The 21,709-nt window shown below is 53.6% G+C and overlaps 1 protein-coding gene across 1 annotated transcript; it reads right to left on the bottom strand.

Annotated features, from left to right (window-relative positions):
• Nucleotides 1-1,713: 1,713 nt before the first annotated feature.
• On the bottom strand, nucleotides 1,714-21,574 carry LOC309890719 (N-alpha-acetyltransferase 20-like; the record flags this gene model as incomplete). Its single annotated transcript, XM_082785142.1, has 5 exons — nucleotides 1,714-2,095; nucleotides 3,097-3,232; nucleotides 4,433-4,523; nucleotides 4,612-4,641; nucleotides 21,530-21,574. The coding sequence occupies 5 exons, from the start codon at nucleotides 21,572-21,574 to the stop codon at nucleotides 1,843-1,845; spliced, it is 555 nt and encodes a 184-aa protein (XP_082641268.1). The 3' UTR covers nucleotides 1,714-1,842.
• Between the last annotated feature and the right edge of the window lie 135 nt (nucleotides 21,575-21,709).

Raw genomic sequence — 21,709 nt, 5'->3', positions numbered from 1 at the left:
TCGGGCGGCGCGGCCGGCTGTCCCGTGTCCCGGGGATCAGAACTCGGGCGGGTTGGGGGCCGACTGTGCCGTGAAGCGGGAGGCTGCTGTCTGCCGGCTCGGGGTCTGGCTGTCCCGGAGACAGGGGGTTCGGTCCCGTGCGAAGCTGCGGCTGGCCGACCCGCGCTCCCCGTTTCTCTATCCCGGGGCGCGGGATCTGACCCTCGCAAGCCCCTGGGCTCCGTTGTCGGGAGACGCTTGTGCTAGTCGCAGCGGTGTGGCCGGCCGTCCCGATTCTCTGGGATCCGGTCTTGGGCGACGCTTGGGAGCCCAGAAGCTCTTGGGAGCCCAGCTGCTAGGGACAGCCGGCCCCGCGCCGCCCGAGGCGGGACACCTGGACACCGGGACCGCCGGCCCCGAGAAGCCGAGTTCGGCCCCGGACCCCGCTGAGTCTAGCACTAGACCGGTGCCCAGGGATTCGGGCCGGCCGGCCACCGAACCGCACGGGACCGAAAGCCCGCTCTCTGGGAAGCCGGCGGACGCCAGCCCCCCGCTTCACTGCACGGCCGGCCCCCACGCCCCCTGAATTCGGATCCCCGGGACACGACATAGCCGGCCCCCGCTATCCGACGGCCCCGGAATCGCCGTCCCCGAACCGTCCGATGTCGGACCCGGAACCCGGTGCTGCTTGCAAACGCGTCGCACAAGACCGGAGCACAGGGGCTCGGAAGAGCCAGCTCCCGCCCTGCCGGAGGCCGGACTCCCGGGCTATGTCCACATGTCTCTTAAATACCTTTAAGGATCGGGTCTCTTACCACTTCCCCGGGCAGCCTGTTCTAATAGCAAACCACCCCTTCCATGAAGAAATGCTTATTCAGTATCGAGCTATCCAGTGCTGGTAAACAGAGGTGTTTCTCCCTAGGGGTAGGGCTTGGCATTTCCCTCTCCTGAACTTCAAAAGGTTCCTGCCTGCCCCTATCTGCAGCCTGTCAAGGTTCCTCTGAATGCGCAGCCCCCCATACAAGCGCCTTTTCCACAGAAGCCACCGACCACCCGCCGCCTCGCCCCCTCCCAATTCAGGCTGCCCCAGGGCGCCACCGACCACCAACCTCCTTGCAGCACCACGCCTCAGCATCCCGAGCTATGAATGTCAAGAAAATGGCAGGCTAAAAGGGCAAACATGACTTAAGTGATCTGCAACAACTGTAGTTGTCTGTCCACAGCCTTTGTATTTCGTATGTTACTTGAATCTGAAACGATGAATGGATGAACAGAAAAGATACACAGCAAGCCCAAAGAAGCTTTCGTGGAGGACACTTACAGGAAAAAATACCTTGCAATAACAAGCACCTAGTACTCCTGTTGTTTTAAACAGTACTTGAAATTTCCATGTCCTTTATCCTTTAAATTGAAAAGGCCACCCAATTCTCTCTCACTGTGGACCATTAGCCTCTGTAAGATTTTAATTGGCTGAGAAAAACAATTCCTCAAGTCCGTATAATCAAGGGACAACAAAACAAATGCGTGTGTGTGTGTGTGTGGGGGGGGGGGGGGGGGGGGGTTGACCGTCACAGAAAAGGAGGGAAGAGAAAGGAAGAAGAAGGAAAGCACAGCCATTCCTCTTCCCAGTGGCATCAGGAAGAAGTCCAAGCACCTGCCAGGAGCATTCTTTCCATTAGATAAGTAACCAAACGTTATTTATCCTTACTCACAGAATAACATGTCTTTGTACTTGATAGCTTACTCATCTGGTATTTTATTTTACCATGGATACAATGCAACGTGCAAACCACAAGGTTGAGTTTTTTAACAGATATTAATCCTCAGCAGGAAAAGCTATCTAAAGGAAGAAGTAAAATCCCATTAAACAACCACCACCTTAACTTTTTCCCTATAAACAAAACACAGGGACAACCCTGGGACACACAAGAGGACCTTTCCATTCAACGTGGGGTAGAACAAGTACTTACCATAAGCATCCTCATCAGGCTCTCCACTGCTAGCAGAATAGTACTCTAACACTGTCCGGTACACACTGTAGCCCAGTTGCTTATACATGTTTACCGCAACCTGATTTGATACTCTCACAAAGAGATCAACGAAAAATCCGCACTTTCTTTTAAAAAATAAACAAAACACAGTAAGAACGAGCAGGTGAATATATTTCCAATTAAAAACCCACAACATGTAACCAAGAACAGGTCTGATGAGGCAATACACTAATCAGGTATGTTTCACGCTGTAATAACAGATGCACTCCTTTTACCACGGGATAAGCCCAGTATTGGCATAAGTTATTTTTTTTGGTCACATGAACAATCTTCTACACCATCCAGTGCACTCAAAATTATTAACAAAAAGAACAGGGCCAGCCAAATACCCACAGAAGCCTATTTTCGTATATATATATATGATTATTTTAATTATAATCCGTACTTTAGATGCATTTACATTGCACTAGCTTAGGGACTGCCCCCTTCAAAATGAACAGGGGAAGAAAAATCAGTCTCACAATTCAGTTGCCTAACAGCAACTGAGGAGACAGCCCTCAGTATGCAAGTTCTTCAAAGAATCAAGCAATTTGGGGATTCAACCAACCACAATAGGGTTGCCCTACTGGCACAAGCTAGGGACATTTCCCTAATGTGTTCATTTTCTGCAGTTACGAGTAAGCTAGCATGAGATGGAAAATAAGCTAAGTTACTGTCTGCAGCACTACATTTGCGTAGTATTGCGTCCAAGGGAACCCGCACAAAGCCCACAGCCGCTAAATAAGTATGTTGGGAGCACTGTGGAAAACACTGTTGGTAGGAAAAGAACTTCACAAAATATCAAGAAAAGGATAATTTATACTGTGTCTTTGCTGCAATTTAGACTACTTCCCATTCATCATGGCAAGTGAGCTTTCATAGAAATCAAGACATTTTAAAATGCCGAGCGAAGTTTTTAGCTCTTGTTCTCTAACTACAGGGAATTTCAGTCATTTGGGGGCACTATTTAATAGAGAAGTCCAGGAGTCTGGGTACGTTTCATGTAAAACAAATACCTAAACCAGGGACAAAAGTCTACAGAAAGAATACTTTACAAGATCAGCTTAAAGAGAAGGGTAATACTCACTTTTCTGAGATTTCTTCCAATAGTTCCATCAACTTGGCAGCCAAACCCAGCCGTCGAAATTCTGGTGCAACAGAGAGAGCAGTAACATGTCCGTGCCATTCTTCCCTGGACACAGAGCCTTCTGCTTTACCCATTACTGCGGACATACAGAGTATCAGCACAGCAGCACCTCTGGGACACTGCACCCCAGGTGTACATCGTTACAGAGGAGTATATGAACACATGCTGCTGCAACAACTGTGGCAAAAAGCTGAACAAAGCATGTCTGTATTATCACTCTATGACTTAGCAACTCTGTACGGTTACGGGTCAAATATCAGAGCTTCAGAGAAAGGCAGACAAGGCCCCTGAAGGTCACATTTCCGTCTGGATTCCAAGCTCTATTGGAAAGACCCCCAGATGCTAGTTCCTGATTTCACCAGCTGCACGCTAACAGAACCTATTCTGACACCCAACTTCACCTACCGCAGACAATGCAGATGGTTCTCATACAGTTCTGCTTCATTGCATCAGACATCATTTTGCTCGTTTTACAGTAGTCTCTTGACTAGCATTAAAAAAGTTAAATCATTTTTCAAAGTTTGTTTTTTGAGGAGTGCCTTCTAAATAAAAGCCTTAAGCAATTCTCACGAGTCTTTAAACGAGCAGAATTCGGGGTCTGACTGGAATAATGGAAGAACAGAGGGCTACAAGCCAAAAAACTAGTTAATCACCCTAGCAACCAAAGGAAATTTCTGGTCGCTTTGAGGGGGTAGAACTTGGGCAGCTTTGCTAATCTGGCAAAAGACAGCTTAGACCCTGCAAACACATTACATGTAGCCAAAAGAGGTGGGTTTTTATGTTTGTTTGTTATTTTGGGGGGAGGGGGAAGAGTCGGGTGGGGAGCAGGGGTGTCTTTGGAGCTTGTTTCTACACAGCACCACACAAGCGTTAGATTGCGAACAACCCTTCAAACCTCCTGTCGCACGCAGTACTTCAGAAACACCCGTCACTCACAGCACCAATGCTTTAGGCTTCAACACATAGAACGGGTATTTCCCCACTCTCTGCAAAGGCCTCCCGGGATGCCGGGGCAGCGATAACGAGGAGGGCGAACCGGCAGAAAGCCCTAGTAGCGGGTACTGCTGGCGAACGCCACCGCGGCAAGGTAAGGCAAGGCAAGGCTCGGCTCCCCGGCCCAGGACAGCTCTCGGCGGTCGAAGGGAAGCCCGAGCCCGAGCCCGGAGCTCAGCGCCGCTCGCAGCGCGCCCGCTCCGCGGCCCAGGAGCAGCAGGAGCCCCCGCCGAGCGCTGCGGCCCCGGAGCGGCGGGGCCGGGACCGGGGCCGGGGCACTCACTGTAACCCATCAGCTCCCCGCCGGGCGCCTCCGCCACGATGAAGTACTCGGGCCAGTGCGCCAGGTACTGCAGGTAGAAGGGGATCCCGTACTGCGGCCGCCAGTTAAGGAGCACAGCAACATCGGCGCGGCGCCCCCCGAGGCCTCCCGCCAGGCGGCCGGCGGCAGCGGAAGGATACGGTCTCCGTCAGGTAAGAGTGACGGTTAGGCTAAAGGTAAGTGTAAGGTTTAGATTTAGGCTAAGGGTAAGTGTAGCAGAAAGGGTCAGGTTTACGGTAAGGGTAAATGTTAGGATAAGGGTAAGGTTTAGGGATAGGGTAAAGGTTTTCATTTGTTAAAGCTGAAACGCAGTATGCAATCTGGGACGTCACAGCCAGAGCTGCCTATGGCAAGGTGAGAGAGGAAAATATGGAGCAGATGTTCTACTCCTAGTTTTTTCTTTATACGTAAATAAAAGTTTGAGCTAATTCCAGTTGGAAGAGTTCCAATTACTTGCTTGGTCATACTGTCTTTTAATATTGAAAGCTGCAGCAAAAGCATGGGGATTTTTGCTTCTAGAAACACCCTAGTTCTCTTGTCTGCACTATGCATGCTTTTGAGCTAAAACTGATTAAAAAATAAAAAGAAAAATCACACACACAAAAAAAACAAAAACAAACACACCACCGCTGCTGCTGCTGTCTTCCTACTTCCTTGTGCTTTGCCCCTACCCTTTCCCAGGTGATTGGGTTTGGGTGCTAGGCGGGGCCAAATGGTATATGAGTCCCAGGCATCCCCTCAGAGAGCTCATTCTGCTTGGGTTGCTCTTTGGGGTGTTTGTTTTACCTTCGGTCAGTTGCAGGCTTCTTCAGGCGGATGAGAGTTTATGGACGCACATCTTTTTGAGGTAACAGCTAGTAGGATCTGTTAGAATAAACTAATGTAGTACTTGGTGCCTTTATTGCATGCAGTTCTTTATCAGGTGAGTAACTGTTGTGAGTAACTGAAGTCAATGTTACTTGGTGTGTTCGCTATGCGGTGCCTATGCGGACTATTGCACGAGACACAGCTTTCTGACATCTGGCCCAGCAACTACTAAATAAGGGGAGGGGAGAAGCTGAAGAACGACCAAAGGACAAAGCCTGGGAGGAAGACTATGAGCCTTCAGTAGGAGCGGCCGCCAGAGGGACCACCGGAGACTGATAACGTATGCACCAGTGGCAGGGTTCGGATTCTGGGAACTAATTAGAATAACCCTGCCTTTAGGCCTAGTAGTAATGAATATGTATTAGCCTAGTAGCATAAAAACCAGCCGCCTGATGTAACTTGTGTACGTCTTGGTGGAGCAGAGACTCCTGGCGCACCCAGCGCTGTTTGCTTACCTCTATTCCTTTAATAAATCATAAACATTAATTGTAAGCCTATTTGGGACTCGGTCATTTATTACAACTGGGACCTCCCGATGGGTGGAAGCTGTCGGGATAGCTCGGGATGCTGAGGCGTGGTGCTGCAAGGAGGTTGGTGGTCGGTGGCGCCCTGGGGCAGCCTGAATTGGGAGGGGGCGAGGCGGCGGGTGGTCGGTGGCTTCTGTGGAAAAGGCGCTTGTATGGGGGGCTGCGCATTCAGAGGAACCTTGACAGGCTGCAGATAGGGGCAGGCAGGAACCTTTTGAAGTTCAGGAGAGGGAAATGCCAAGCCCTACCCCTAGGGAGAAACACCTCTGTTTACCAGCACTGGATAGCTCGATACTGAATAAGCATTTCTTCATGGAAGGGGTGGTTTGCTATTAGAACAGGCTGCCCGGGGAAGTGGTAAGAGACCCGATCCTTAAAGGTATTTAAGAGACATGTGGACATAGCCCGGGAGTCCGGCCTCCGGCAGGGCGGGAGCTGGCTCTTCCGAGCCCCTGTGCTCCGGTCTTGTGCGACGCGTTTGCAAGCAGCACCGGGTTCCGGGTCCGACATCGGACGGTTCGGGGACGGCGATTCCGGGGCCGTCGGATAGCGGGGGCCGGCTATGTCGTGTCCCGGGGATCCGAATTCAGGGGGCGTGGGGGCCGGCCGTGCAGTGAAGCGGGGGGCTGGCGTCCGCCGGCTTCCCAGAGAGCGGGCTTTCGGTCCCGTGCGGTTCTGTGGCCGGCCGGCCCGAATCCCTGGGCACCGGTCTAGTGCTAGACTCAGCGGGGTCCGGGGCCGAACTCGGCTTCTCGGGGCCGGCGGTCCCGGTGTCCAGGTGTCCCGCCTCGGGCGGCGCGGGGCCGGCTGTCCCTAGCAGCTGGGCTCCCAAGAGCTTCTGGGCTCCCAAGCGTCGCCCAAGACCGGATCCCAGAGAATCGGGACGGCCGGCCACACCGCTGCGACTAGCACAAGCGTCTCCCGACAACGGAGCCCAGGGGCTTGCGAGGGTCAGATCCCGCGCCCCGGGATAGAGAAACGGGGAGCGCGGGTCGGCCAGCCGCAGCTTCGCACGGGACCGAACCCCCTGTCTCCGGGACAGCCAGACCCCGAGCCGGCAGACAGCAGCCTCCCGCTTCACGGCACAGTCGGCCCCCAACCCGCCCGAGTTCTGATCCCCGGGACACGGGACAGCCGGCCGCGCCGCCCGAGGCCGGACACCTGGAGCCCGGGACGGCCGTCTCTGAAAAAGCCAAAGTCGGACCCGGACCCCGGTGCGGCTAGCACACGCGTCGCCCAGGACCGCAGCCCAGGACCTCGGGACGGTCGCATCCCGCGCCTCCGGCAGGAGCTACCCGGGAGGGCAGGACGGCCTGCCGCAGCTCCGCAAGAGACCGAACCTGCTGGATTCCGGGACGGCCAGAGCCCGAGCCGGTGGGCAGCAGCCTCCCGCTTCACGGCTCGGCAGGCACCCACGTCGCCCGACTTCGGACCCACGGGACAGCCGGCACCCGCGCCGCCGGAGGCCGCACACACGGGCCTCGGGATCGCCGTCCCCGAACCGCCCGAAGTCACACACGCTCTCCGGTGCGTCCAGCACACGCATCGCAAAGACCGGAGCCCAGATTATAGGATCAGCCAGCCCCGCGCCGCCCGAGGTCGGACCCGGAACCCGGTGCGGTTGGCACATGCGTCGCCAAAGACCGGAGCCCCAGGAAGCGTGATGGCTGGACCCCACGCAGCCCGAGTTCGGACCCACGGGACACGGGACAGCCGGCACCCGTGCGTGTCTCTTGGGGACTTGGAAGGAGTCCTGATGCTGTGCCAGCACTATGCAGCAATAGACACAACACTGGAGTGACTTCAGTGTTGTTCCAGCTACGAGTGCAGAGTACAGCACTGTGCGGGCTGCTGCAGGGAAAAGGTGACTCCAGCTCAGACAGACCCAACACAACTTCCACCCCTTATTCCATAACATTTCTGTCACAATCAGGTACAGTTTAGTATATAGATGGTCTCATCACCATTGTTTTCTGTCCATTGAAGCATTTTTATGTCTCTACTTCTCTTTATTCTATAGGTCTTTTCCCAAAATGCTCATAAAAACTGTTGATGGTTTCGCCTTCATCTGTCAAAGTGGTCACTCAGGGCACTCGAAGTTGGTTTTCTTGACACCAGCACCAGCTTAGCTCACATCAGTGTTGCACTTGCCCGGTTCCTTGCAAAGTATACCTGTCATTGGTTCTGCAGTGTCCTCCTACAACACATAACTTGGATGACAGATTAATTTTCTCCCAGTGTTAAATCTCCTTGAGGCACACACTTGATAGCCCCATCTTTCTGCATTACCCACCAGGTATACCCTGGTCCTTGGGCAAAGACAATCCCACGAGTGGGTTTGCCTTTTCCCATGGCAGGGGCAAGCCACACTGCCTTCCCCATCCACTTCCCCACCTGCACTACAGGGACTTTAGCTTCTCCCACAGTGTGTAGGGGTTTGGTTTCAGCAGGACCAGGACGGCTTTCAGACCCCCTGTTGTTAACTAGCCAAGTGGCCTCTGGTAGATTTATATCCCAATGTTTCCATGTCCCAGCACCCAATGCTCGCAGCATAGTTTTTAACAGTCCATTGTACCTCTCAACCTTCCCAGAGGCTTGTGGGTGATAAGGGATGTGATACACCCACTCAATGCCATGTCTCTTGGCCCAGGAAGTGATCAAATTGTTTCGGAAGTGACTCCCATTGTCGGACTCTATTCTCTCCGGTGTACCATGTCGCCACAGCACTTGTCTTTCCAGGCCCAAGATAGTGTTTCGGGCCGTGGCATGGTTTACAGGGTATGTTTCCAGCCACCCAGTAGTTGCTTCTACCATGGTGAGTATGTACCGTTTGCCTTGGCGGGTTTGTGGAAGTGGTCCGATGTAGTCAATCTGCCAGGCCTCACCATATCGAAATCCAAGCCATCTCCCCCTATTCCAGGGAGACTTTACCCTCATGGCTCGTTTGATTGCAGCACAGGTCTCACACTGATGGGTAACCTGTGTGATGGCCTCAATGGTCAGGTCCACCCCTCGATCACGAGCCCATCTATATGTGGCATCCCTCCCCAGATGTCCTGATGTTTCATGAGCCCATCGAGCTACAAACAGTTCACCCTTACGTCCCCAGTCCAGGTCCACCTGAGCTATTTCAATTTTTGAAGCTCGATCTACTTCTTCGTTGTTCTGATGTTCTTCGGTAGCACGATTCTTAGGCATATGGGCATCTACATGACGTACCTTTACAGCCAGGTTTTCTACCCGGGCAGCAATATCTTGCCACAGGGTAGCAGCCCAGATAGGTTTACCTCTGCGCTGCCAGTTGTTCTGTTTCCATTGTCGCAGCCACCCCCATAGCGCATTTGCCACCATCCATGAGTCAGTGTAGAGATACAGTACCGGCCACTTTTCTCTTTCAGCAATTTCTAGGGCCAGTTGTATAGCTTTCACTTCTGCATACTGACTTGACTCACCTTCCCCTTCCATGGCCTCCACAACTTCTCGTGTGGGACTCCACACAGCAGCTTTCCACTTCCGATGGCTCCCTACCACACGGCAGGATCCATCAGTGAACAACGCATACTGCTTTCTGTCTTCTGGCAACTCATTGTATGGTGGTGCCTCTTCAGCACGAGTTACTTCTTCTGTCGGTGCTCCGAAATCCCTGCCCCCTGGCCAGTCCATAATCTCTTCCAGGATTCCCGGGCGGTTGGGTTTCCCCATTCGAGCCCGCTGTGTTAATTACACAGCGCTATCCACTTACTCCATGTAGCATCGGTTGCATGATGTGTAGTGGGGATTTTCTCTTTGAACATCCAATGTAACACAGGTAGCCGTGGGGCCAAGAGAAGTTGTGCTTCCGTACCAACAATTTCTGAAGCTGCTCTAATCCCCTCATATGCTGTTAATATTTCCTTTTCAGTTGGGGTGTAATTGGCTTCTGATCCTCGATAGCCCCGGCTCCAGAACCCCAAAGGTCGGCCTCGAGTTTCTCCTGGGGTCTTCTGCCAGAGGCTCCAGGTGAGCCCATGCTCCCCAGCTGCAGTGTACAGTATGTTTTGCACAGCTGGTCCAGTACGGACAGGCCCAAGGGCTATTGCACGAGCTATTTCTTGTTTGATTTGTTCAAAGGCCTGTTGTTGCTCGGGGCCCCACTCGAAAGAGTTCCTCTTTCGAGTCACTCGATATAGAGGACTCACAAGCTGACTATAGCCTGGCACATGCATTCTCCAAAATCCCACAAGACCTAGGAAAGCTTGTGTTTCTTTTTTGCTAGTTGGCGGAGACATAACTGTTATTTTGTTGATCACATCCGTCGGAATGTGGCGACGTCCATCCTGCCATTTTACCCCCAAGAACTGGATTTCCTGTGCAGGTCCCTTGACTTTATTCCGTTTAATGGCAAATCCAGCTTTCAGGAGAATTTTAATTATTTTCTTCCCTTTCCCAAAAACTTCTTCTGCTGTGTTACCCCATACGATGATATCATCGATATACTGCAGGTGTTCAGGAGCGTTCCCCTGTTCCAGTGTCGTCTGGATCAGTCCATGGCAGATGGTAGGGCTATGTTTCCACCCCTGGGGCAGTCGATTCCAAGTATACTGAATGCCCCTCCAAGTGAAGGCAAACTGCGGCCTGCATGCTGCTGCTAGAGGGATAGAGAAAAATGCATTAGCAATATCGATTGTAGCATACCACTTGGCTGCCTTTGACTTTAGTTCGTACTGGAGTTCTAGCATGTCTGGCACTGCTGCACTTAGTGGTGATGTGACTTCATTCAGGCCCCGATAGTCCACTGTTAGCCTCCACTCGCCATTGGACTTCCGCACTGGCCATATAGGACTGTTAAAAGGTGAATGAGTCTTGCTGATCACTCCTTGGCTCTCCAGATGGTGAACTAACTCATGGAGAGGAATCAGGGAGTCTCGGTTGGTGCACTATTGCCGCCGGTGCACAGTTGTAGTCGCAATTGGCACTTGCTGTTCTTCAATCCTCAGCAATCCTACAGCAGAAGGGTCTTGTGAGAGACCAGGCAGGGTAGACAGCTGCTTAATCTTCTCTGTGCTCAAGGCAGCTATGCCAAAAGCCCACCAGTATCCTTTTGGATCCTTGAGGTACCCTTTCCTGAGGTAGTTTATGCCGAGGATGCACGGAGCCTCTGGGCCAATCACGATGGGGTGCTTTTGCCACTCATTCCCAGTTAGGCTCACTTCAGCTTCCAATAAGGTTAGCTCTTGGGATCCCCCCGTCACTCCGGAGATAGAGATGGGTTCTGCCCCTTGGTGGCCTGACGGCATTAGGGTACACTGTGCGCCTGTGTCCACTAAAGCTTTCTATTTTTGCGGTTCCGGTGTGCCAGGCCATCGAATCCACACAGTCCAGTAAATCCGGTTGTTCCTCTCCTCTACCTGGCCAGAGGCAGGGCCCCACTAGTCCTGGTCGGAGTATCTATCAATTATTTCTTCCAAACGTGAAAGAGAAGTCTCTTCATCAGGGTCAGGAGTATTACTATTCCTTGTACTCCCTCTGAGGGACTGTTCAGCAGAAAGTGTTGGAGGCAGCAATCCTCCTAGGGGCCCTCTTTGTTGCTGCTGTATCTTTCCGTAGCTCACGTACCCGAGCAGCTAGGGCCGAGTTCGGTTCACCGTCCCACTTCCTCATATCTTCCCCGTGGTCACGTAAATAAAACCACAAGGTACCTCGCGGTGTGCGTCCCGGATTCTCCCTTGTTTGAGCCGGGGACTGCTGGTGCTTGAAGGCCGATTTTTCCGTCTAGGTGAGGACGAAGCTATGTGTTCATCTAACCGTTGGGACAGTCTCTCCACAGCTGAAATGCAGCCCCGTACTGGGGCAGAGAGATTTTCTTCATATTTATGAAGTGGATTGGACACGTTGTCCACAGTTGGCCCCATCCCCTCGTCCCAACCCATGACTGCCAGTGTGCTGGCATGTGTTGGGGGTGCAGCCCGTACAAACTTCCGCCACATGGACGCTGTGCATTGGACTTCATCGGGGTCTTTAGGTGCCTGGGCGTTGTTTAAATCACTATAAAGCACCTCCAGCACAGCTAATTCCCGCAGCTGCTGGAGGCCCTTAGCCGTAGTGGGCCATTTGTTTACTTGGGAGACAATATCCTCTTTGTGGGGATACCTTTCTTTCACAGCTGTTAGGATTCACCTCCGGAGGCTGATAACTTGGGCCTCTCTTCCAATTACTCTGTCAATGAGCCTTTCTCTAGAAAGGGATCCCAGCTGCTTGGCTTCGTTGCCTTCTAGCTGTTGGGTGTTGGCCCCACTATCCCAGCGTCGAAGCAGCCAAGTGAGGATGTGCTCACCTGGACGGCGACTGAAGTCTTTTCGTATTTCTTGCAGCTCACTCAAGGATAGAGACCGAGTAGTTTCTGATTCATCTATGATTTCAGTCTCTTCTTCGTGATGTTGCCGTGATAACGCTGCTTTAGAGCCGCTTGCCTTTTCCTCTTCTCCCTCATCCGTAGGAGGAGCTTCTTCCCTTACTAAACGACCTGATCTCCGTTTCCACTGTTTCGTCTTTACTACAGGGGCGACTGATACCAAAGATGGTCGGTCCTCTGGGGTGGTCACACTGTGTGCTGTCTCATCATCAAATTCAAGAACCTCCCTATCTCCTTGAGGGTGCTGGGCAATGTTAATTGACATCTGACAGGCGTTAGCCAGACCCCAGCAGAGTGCAGCCAGCTGGTGGAGTTCTCTAGTATTGCCAGGATCAGGGCATACATCTTTCAAACATTCTACCAGTTTTCTTGGATTTTGTACTTGTTCAGGGGTGAAATTTAGAACCATTGGAGGAGAAAACCGTGATAGGTACCTGCCCAAATCCCCCCACACACCTTGCCACCCACAACTTTGTCTGGGGACAGGTCCTTGGATAATATTCTTAATCAATTGCTTTGCCTTGGGGAAGAAGACAAACACTAGACCTAGTAATAGGAGGATAATATCTCACCAGGGGTATCCAAGATACCGAAAGGCTGCTGTAATTAGCCCACAGGGAGAAAAGTAGAAGGCACCACACCCGATATTATTCACTGATTGACTGCTGGGGGCAAAAAAGAAGGCACTGTAATTCTTAATATTTTCAATAAGATAATCTCTAGGAGACCAGGAGGATAACAATGCCGGGCTTGAATACCAAACCAAACTGAAGGCCAGTATGTTACAGTACAACATGAAAAAAAAAAAAAGCACAGACTTCAACACTTTCTCCAATCGGATGTAAAGGAAAAAAGAAAACAGAGAGTGGGCTACATACAACGTATCCACACAGAAAAGTATTACCAGAAAACCGAGCACTAGGACAACCAATATGTTAGCTGTAAATACTTCAATCAATACTATTGTTATCTCAACCCTCGAGCCCCACGTTGGGCGCCAAAAAGAACTGTGGTGGTTTTACTCAGGTGGGCAGCCGAGCTCCACCACAACCGCTCTCTCACTCCCCCTCTCCTCAAAGAGGAAGGGGGAGAAAATACAATACAGAGAACTCGAGGTTTGAGATAAGAAAGGTTTAATTAAAGGGAAAGGGAATGGGGAGGAAAAAACAGAGACAAAAGAAGCAATCAGTCCGCGTGGAAGCACAGAAAGAGAAAAAATTATTCTCTACTTCCCATCAGCGAGCGATGTTTGGCCACGTCCTGGGAAGCAGGGCCTCAAACGCGTAGTGGTTGTTCAGGAGGAACAGCCCCCTCCCCCACGAGAGCCCCACCTTTTATTGCTGAGTGTGACATCAGGTGTTATGGAATATCCCTTTGGTTGGTTTAGGTCAGCTGCCCCGGCAATGTCCCCTCCCCATCACTTGCCCACCCCTAACCTGCTGGCTCTTGGGGGCTTGGAAGGAGTCCTGATGCTGTGCCAGCACTATGCAGCAATAGACACAACACTGGAGTGATATCAGTGCTGTTCCAGCTACGAGTGCAGAGTACAGCAGTATGCGGGCTGCTGCAGGGAAAAGGTGACTCCAGCTCAGACAGCCCCAACACACGGGGTCCGGGTCCGACCTCGGGCGGCGCGGGGCTGGCTGATCCTATAATCTGGGCTCCGGTCTTTGCGATGCGTGTGCTGGACGCACCGGAGAGCGTGTGTGACTTCGGGCGGTTCGGGGACGGCGATCCCGAGGCCCGTGTGTGCGGCCTCCGGCGGCGCGGGTGCCGGCTGTCCCGTGGGTCCGAAGTCGGGCGACGTGGGTGCCTGCCGAGCCGTGAAGCGGGAGGCTGCTGCCCACCGGCTCGGGCTCTGGCCGTCCCGGAATCCAGCAGGTTCGGTCTCTTGCGGAGCTGCGGCAGGCCGTCCTGCCCTCCCGGGTAGCTCCTGCCGGAGGCACGGGATGCGACCGTCCCGAGGTCCTGGGCGACGCGTGTGCTAGCCGCACCGGGGTCCGGGTCCGACTTTGGCTTTTTCAGAGACGGCCGTCCCGGGCTCCAGGTGTCCGGCCTCGGGCGGCGCGGCCGGCTGTCCCGTGTCCCGGGGATCAGAACTCGGGCGGGTTGGGGGCCGACTGTGCCGTGAAGCGGGAGGCTGCTGTCTGCCGGCTCGGGGTCTGGCTGTCCCGGAGACAGGGGGTTCGGTCCCGTGCGAAGCTGCGGCTGGCCGACCCGCGCTCCCCGTTTCTCTATCCCGGGGCGCGGGATCTGACCCTCGCAAGCCCCTGGGCTCCGTTGTCGGGAGACGCTTGTGCTAGTCGCAGCGGTGTGGCCGGCCGTCCCGATTCTCTGGGATCCGGTCTTGGGCGACGCTTGGGAGCCCAGAAGCTCTTGGGAGCCCAGCTGCTAGGGACAGCCGGCCCCGCGCCGCCCGAGGCGGGACACCTGGACACCGGGACCGCCGGCCCCGAGAAGCCGAGTTCGGCCCCGGACCCCGCTGAGTCTAGCACTAGACCGGTGCCCAGGGATTCGGGCCGGCCGGCCACAGAACCGCACGGGACCGAAAGCCCGCTCTCTGGGAAGCCGGCGGACGCCAGCCCCCCGCTTCACTGCACGGCCGGCCCCCACGCCCCCTGAATTCGGATCCCCGGGACACGACATAGCCGGCCCCCGCTATCCGACGGCCCCGGAATCGCCGTCCCCGAACCGTCCGATGTCGGACCCGGAACCCGGTGCTGCTTGCAAACGCGTCGCACAAGACCGGAGCACAGGGGCTCGGAAGAGCCAGCTCCCGCCCTGCCGGAGGCCGGACTCCCGGGCTATGTCCACATGTCTCTTAAATACCTTTAAGGATCGGGTCTCTTACCACTTCCCCGGGCAGCCTGTTCTAATAGCAAACCACCCCTTCCATGAAGAAATGCTTATTCAGTATCGAGCTATCCAGTGCAACCTCCTTGCAGCACCACGCCTCAGGATCCCGAGCTATCCCGACAGCTTCCACCCATCGGGAGGTCCCAGTTGTAATAAATGACCGAGTCCCAAATAGGCTTACAATTAATGTTTATGATTTATTAAAGGAATAGAGGTAAGCAAACAGCGCTGGGTGCGCCAGGAGTCTCTGCTCCACCAAGACGCACACAAGTTACATCAGGCGGCTGGTTTTTATGCTACTAGGCTAATACATATTCATTACTACTAGGCCTAAAGGCAGGGTTATTCTAATTAGTTCCCAGTAAATTTGTTTATAGGGAAAAAGTTAAGGTGGTGGTTGTTTAATGGGATTTTACTTCTTCCTTTAGATAGCTTTTCCTGCTGAGGATTAATATCTGTTAAAAAACTCAACCTTGTGGTTTGCACGTTGCATTGTATCCATGGTAAAATAAAATACCAGATGAGTAAGCTATCAAGTACAAAGACATGTTATTCTGTGAGTAAGGATAAATAACGTTTGGTTACTTATCTAATGGAAAGAATGCTCCTGGCAGGTGCCTGGACTTCTTCCTGATGCCACTGGGAAGAGGAATGGCTGTGCTTTCCTTCTTCTTCCTTTCTCTTCCCTCCTTTTCTGTGACGGTCCACCCCCCCCACCCCCCCACACACACACACACGAATTTGTTTTGTTGTCCCTTGATTATACGGACTTGAGGAATTGTTTTTCTCAGCCAATTAAAATCTTACAGAGGCTAATGGTCCACAGTGAGAGAGAATTGGGTGGCCTTTTCAATTTAAAGGATAAAGGACATGGAAATTTCAAGTACTGTTTAAAACAACAGGAGTACTAGGTGCTTGTTATTGCAAGGTATTTTTTCCTGTAAGTGTCCTCCACGAAAGCTTCTTTGGGCTTGCTGTGTATCTTTTCTGTTCATCCATTCATCGTTTCAGATTCAAGTAACATACGAAATACAAAGGCTGTGGACAGACAACTACAGTTGTTGCAGATCACTTAAGTCATGTTTGCCCTTTTAGCCTGCCATTTTCTTGACATTCATAGCTCGGGATGCTGAGGCGTGGTGCTGCAAGGAGGTTGGTGGTCGGTGGCGCCCTGGGGCAGCCTGAATTGGGAGGGGGCGAGGCGGCGGGTGGTCGGTGGCTTCTGTGGAAAAGGCGCTTGTATGGGGGGCTGCGCATTCAGAGGAACCTTGACAGGCTGCAGATAGGGGCAGGCAGGAACCTTTTGAAGTTCAGGAGAGGGAAATGCCAAGCCCTACCCCTAGGGAGAAACACCTCTGTTTACCAGCACTGGATAGCTCGATACTGAATAAGCATTTCTTCATGGAAGGGGTGGTTTGCTATTAGAACAGGCTGCCCGGGGAAGTGGTAAGAGACCCGATCCTTAAAGGTATTTAAGAGACATGTGGACATAGCCCGGGAGTCCGGCCTCCGGCAGGGCGGGAGCTGGCTCTTCCGAGCCCCTGTGCTCCGGTCTTGTGCGACGCGTTTGCAAGCAGCACCGGGTTCCGGGTCCGACATCGGACGGTTCGGGGACGGCGATTCCGGGGCCGTCGGATAGCGGGGGCCGGCTATGTCGTGTCCCGGGGATCCGAATTCAGGGGGCGTGGGGGCCGGCCGTGCAGTGAAGCGGGGGGCTGGCGTCCGCCGGCTTCCCAGAGAGCGGGCTTTCGGTCCCGTGCGGTTCTGTGGCCGGCCGGCCCGAATCCCTGGGCACCGGTCTAGTGCTAGACTCAGCGGGGTCCGGGGCCGAACTCGGCTTCTCGGGGCCGGCGGTCCCGGTGTCCAGGTGTCCCGCCTCGGGCGGCGCGGGGCCGGCTGTCCCTAGCAGCTGGGCTCCCAAGAGCTTCTGGGCTCCCAAGCGTCGCCCAAGACCGGATCCCAGAGAATCGGGACGGCCGGCCACACCGCTGCGACTAGCACAAGCGTCTCCCGACAACGGAGCCCAGGGGCTTGCGAGGGTCAGATCCCGCGCCCCGGGATAGAGAAACGGGGAGCGCGGGTCGGCCAGCCGCAGCTTCGCACGGGACCGAACCCCCTGTCTCCGGGACAGCCAGACCCCGAGCCGGCAGACAGCAGCCTCCCGCTTCACGGCACAGTCGACCCCCAACCCGCCCGAGTTCTGATCCCCGGGACACGGGACAGCCGGCCGCGCCGCCCGAGGCCGGACACCTGGAGCCCGGGACGGCCGTCTCTGAAAAAGCCAAAGTCGGACCCGGACCCCGGTGCGGCTAGCACACGCGTCGCCCAGGACCGCAGCCCAGGACCTCGGGACGGTCGCATCCCGCGCCTCCGGCAGGAGCTACCCGGGAGGGCAGGACGGCCTGCCGCAGCTCCGCAAGAGACCGAACCTGCTGGATTCCGGGACGGCCAGAGCCCGAGCCGGTGGGCAGCAGCCTCCCGCTTCACGGCTCGGCAGGCACCCACGTCGCCCGACTTCGGACCCACGGGACAGCCGGCACCCGCGCCGCCGGAGGCCGCACACACGGGCCTCGGGATCGCCGTCCCCGAACCGCCCGAAGTCACACACGCTCTCCGGTGCGTCCAGCACACGCATCGCAAAGACCGGAGCCCAGATTATAGGATCAGCCAGCCCCGCGCCGCCCGAGGTCGGACCCGGAACCCGGTGCGGTTGGCACATGCGTCGCCAAAGACCGGAGCCCCAGGAAGCGTGATGGCTGGACCCCACGCAGCCCGAGTTCGGACCCACGGGACACGGGACAGCCGGCACCCGTGCGTGTCTCTTGGGGACTTGGAAGGAGTCCTGATGCTGTGCCAGCACTATGCAGCAATAGACACAACACTGGAGTGACTTCAGTGTTGTTCCAGCTACGAGTGCAGAGTACAGCACTGTGCGGGCTGCTGCAGGGAAAAGGTGACTCCAGCTCAGACAGACCCAACACAACTTCCACCCCTTATTCCATAACATTTCTGTCACAATCAGGTACAGTTTAGTATATAGATGGTCTCATCACCATTGTTTTCTGTCCATTGAAGCATTTTTATGTCTCTACTTCTCTTTATTCTATAGGTCTTTTCCCAAAATGCTCATAAAAACTGTTGATGGTTTCGCCTTCATCTGTCAAAGTGGTCACTCAGGGCACTCGAAGTTGGTTTTCTTGACACCAGCACCAGCTTAGCTCACATCAGTGTTGCACTTGCCCGGTTCCTTGCAAAGTATACCTGTCATTGGTTCTGCAGTGTCCTCCTACAACACATAACTTGGATGACAGATTAATTTTCTCCCAGTGTTAAATCTCCTTGAGGCACACACTTGATAGCCCCATCTTTCTGCATTACCCACCAGGTATACCCTGGTCCTTGGGCAAAGACAATCCCACGAGTGGGTTTGCCTTTTCCCATGGCAGGGGCAAGCCACACTGCCTTCCCCATCCACTTCCCCACCTGCACTACAGGGACTTTAGCTTCTCCCACAGTGTGTAGGGGTTTGGTTTCAGCAGGACCAGGACGGCTTTCAGACCCCCTGTTGTTAACTAGCCAAGTGGCCTCTGGTAGATTTATATCCCAATGTTTCCATGTCCCAGCACCCAATGCTCGCAGCATAGTTTTTAACAGTCCATTGTACCTCTCAACCTTCCCAGAGGCTTGTGGGTGATAAGGGATGTGATACACCCACTCAATGCCATGTCTCTTGGCCCAGGAAGTGATCAAATTGTTTCGGAAGTGACTCCCATTGTCGGACTCTATTCTCTCCGGTGTACCATGTCGCCACAGCACTTGTCTTTCCAGGCCCAAGATAGTGTTTCGGGCCGTGGCATGGTTTACAGGGTATGTTTCCAGCCACCCAGTAGTTGCTTCTACCATGGTGAGTATGTACCGTTTGCCTTGGCGGGTTTGTGGAAGTGGTCCGATGTAGTCAATCTGCCAGGCCTCACCATATCGAAATCCAAGCCATCTCCCCCTATTCCAGGGAGACTTTACCCTCATGGCTCGTTTGATTGCAGCACAGGTCTCACACTGATGGGTAACCTGTGTGATGGCCTCAATGGTCAGGTCCACCCCTCGATCACGAGCCCATCTATATGTGGCATCCCTCCCCAGATGTCCTGATGTTTCATGAGCCCATCGAGCTACAAACAGTTCACCCTTACGTCCCCAGTCCAGGTCCACCTGAGCTATTTCAATTTTTGAAGCTCGATCTACTTCTTCGTTGTTCTGATGTTCTTCGGTAGCACGATTCTTAGGCATATGGGCATCTACATGACGTACCTTTACAGCCAGGTTTTCTACCCGGGCAGCAATATCTTGCCACAGGGTAGCAGCCCAGATAGGTTTACCTCTGCGCTGCCAGTTGTTCTGTTTCCATTGTCGCAGCCACCCCCATAGCGCATTTGCCACCATCCATGAGTCAGTGTAGAGATACAGTACCGGCCACTTTTCTCTTTCAGCAATTTCTAGGGCCAGTTGTATAGCTTTCACTTCTGCATACTGACTTGACTCACCTTCCCCTTCCATGGCCTCCACAACTTCTCGTGTGGGACTCCACACAGCAGCTTTCCACTTCCGATGGCTCCCTACCACACGGCAGGATCCATCAGTGAACAACGCATACTGCTTTCTGTCTTCTGGCAACTCATTGTATGGTGGTGCCTCCCCTCATATGCTGTTAATATTTCCTTTTCAGTTGGGGTGTAATTGGCTTCTGATCCTCGATAGCCCCGGCTCCAGAACCCCAAAGGTCGGCCTCGAGTTTCTCCTGGGGTCTTCTGCCAGAGGCTCCAGGTGAGCCCATGCTCCCCAGCTGCAGTGTACAGTATGTTTTGCACAGCTGGTCCAGTACGGACAGGCCCAAGGGCTATTGCACGAGCTATTTCTTGTTTGATTTGTTCAAAGGCCTGTTGTTGCTCGGGGCCCCACTCGAAAGAGTTCCTCTTTCGAGTCACTCGATATAGAGGACTCACAAGCTGACTATAGCCTGGCACATGCATTCTCCAAAATCCCACAAGACCTAGGAAAGCTTGTGTTTCTTTTTTGCTAGTTGGCGGAGACATAACTGTTATTTTGTTGATCACATCCGTCGGAATGTGGCGACGTCCATCCTGCCATTTTACCCCCAAGAACTGGATTTCCTGTGCAGGTCCCTTGACTTTATTCCGTTTAATGGCAAATCCAGCTTTCAGGAGAATTTTAATTATTTTCTTCCCTTTCCCAAAAACTTCTTCTGCTGTGTTACCCCATACGATGATATCATCGATATACTGCAGGTGTTCAGGAGCGTTCCCCTGTTCCAGTGTCGTCTGGATCAGTCCATGGCAGATGGTAGGGCTATGTTTCCACCCCTGGGGCAGTCGATTCCAAGTATACTGAATGCCCCTCCAAGTGAAGGCAAACTGCGGCCTGCATGCTGCTGCTAGAGGGATAGAGAAAAATGCATTAGCAATATCGATTGTAGCATACCACTTGGCTGCCTTTGACTTTAGTTCGTACTGGAGTTCTAGCATGTCTGGCACTGCTGCACTTAGTGGTGATGTGACTTCATTCAGGCCCCGATAGTCCACTGTTAGCCTCCACTCGCCATTGGACTTCCGCACTGGCCATATAGGACTGTTAAAAGGTGAATGAGTCTTGCTGATCACTCCTTGGCTCTCCAGATGGTGAACTAACTCATGGAGAGGAATCAGGGAGTCTCGGTTGGTGCACTATTGCCGCCGGTGCACAGTTGTAGTCGCAATTGGCACTTGCTGTTCTTCAATCCTCAGCAATCCTACAGCAGAAGGGTCTTGTGAGAGACCAGGCAGGGTAGACAGCTGCTTAATCTTCTCTGTGCTCAAGGCAGCTATGCCAAAAGCCCACCAGTATCCTTTTGGATCCTTGAGGTACCCTTTCCTGAGGTAGTTTATGCCGAGGATGCACGGAGCTTCTGGGCCAATCACGATGGGGTGCTTTTGCCACTCATTCCCAGTTAGGCTCACTTCCGCTTCCAATAAGGTTAGCTCTTGGGATCCCCCCGTCACTCCGGAGATAGAGATGGGTTCTGCCCCTTGGTGGCCTGACGGCATTAGGGTACACTGTGCGCCTGTGTCCACTAAAGCTTTATATTTTTGCGGTTCCGGTGTGCCAGGCCATCGAATCCACACAGTCCAGTAAATCCGGTTGTTCCTCTCCTCTACCTGGCCAGAGGCAGGGCCCCACTAGTCCTGGTCGGAGTATCTATCAATTATTTCTTCCAAACGTGAAAGAGAAGTCTCTTCATCAGGGTCAGGAGTATTACTATTCCTTGTACTCCCTCTGGGGGACTGTTCAGCAGAAAGTGTTGGAGGCAGCAATCCTCCTAGGGGCCCTCTTTGTTGCTGCTGTATCTTTCCGTAGCTCACGTACCCGAGCAGCTAGGGCCGAGTTCGGTTCACCGTCCCACTTCCTCATATCTTCCCCGTGGTCACGTAAATAAAACCACAAGGTACCTCGCGGTGTGCGTCCCGGATTCTCCCTTGTTTGAGCCGGGGACTGCTGGTGCTTGAAGGCCGATTTTTCCGTCTAGGTGAGGACGAAGCTATGTGT

This window comes from Aythya marila (assembly GCF_965140915.1).
Source record: "Aythya marila genome assembly, contig: HAP1_HAP1_SCAFFOLD_222, whole genome shotgun sequence".
Lineage (NCBI taxonomy): Eukaryota > Metazoa > Chordata > Aves > Anseriformes > Anatidae > Aythya > Aythya marila.
The sequence above is the reverse complement of the archived record's forward strand: the minus strand, read 5'-3'. Positions and strand labels throughout refer to the sequence as shown.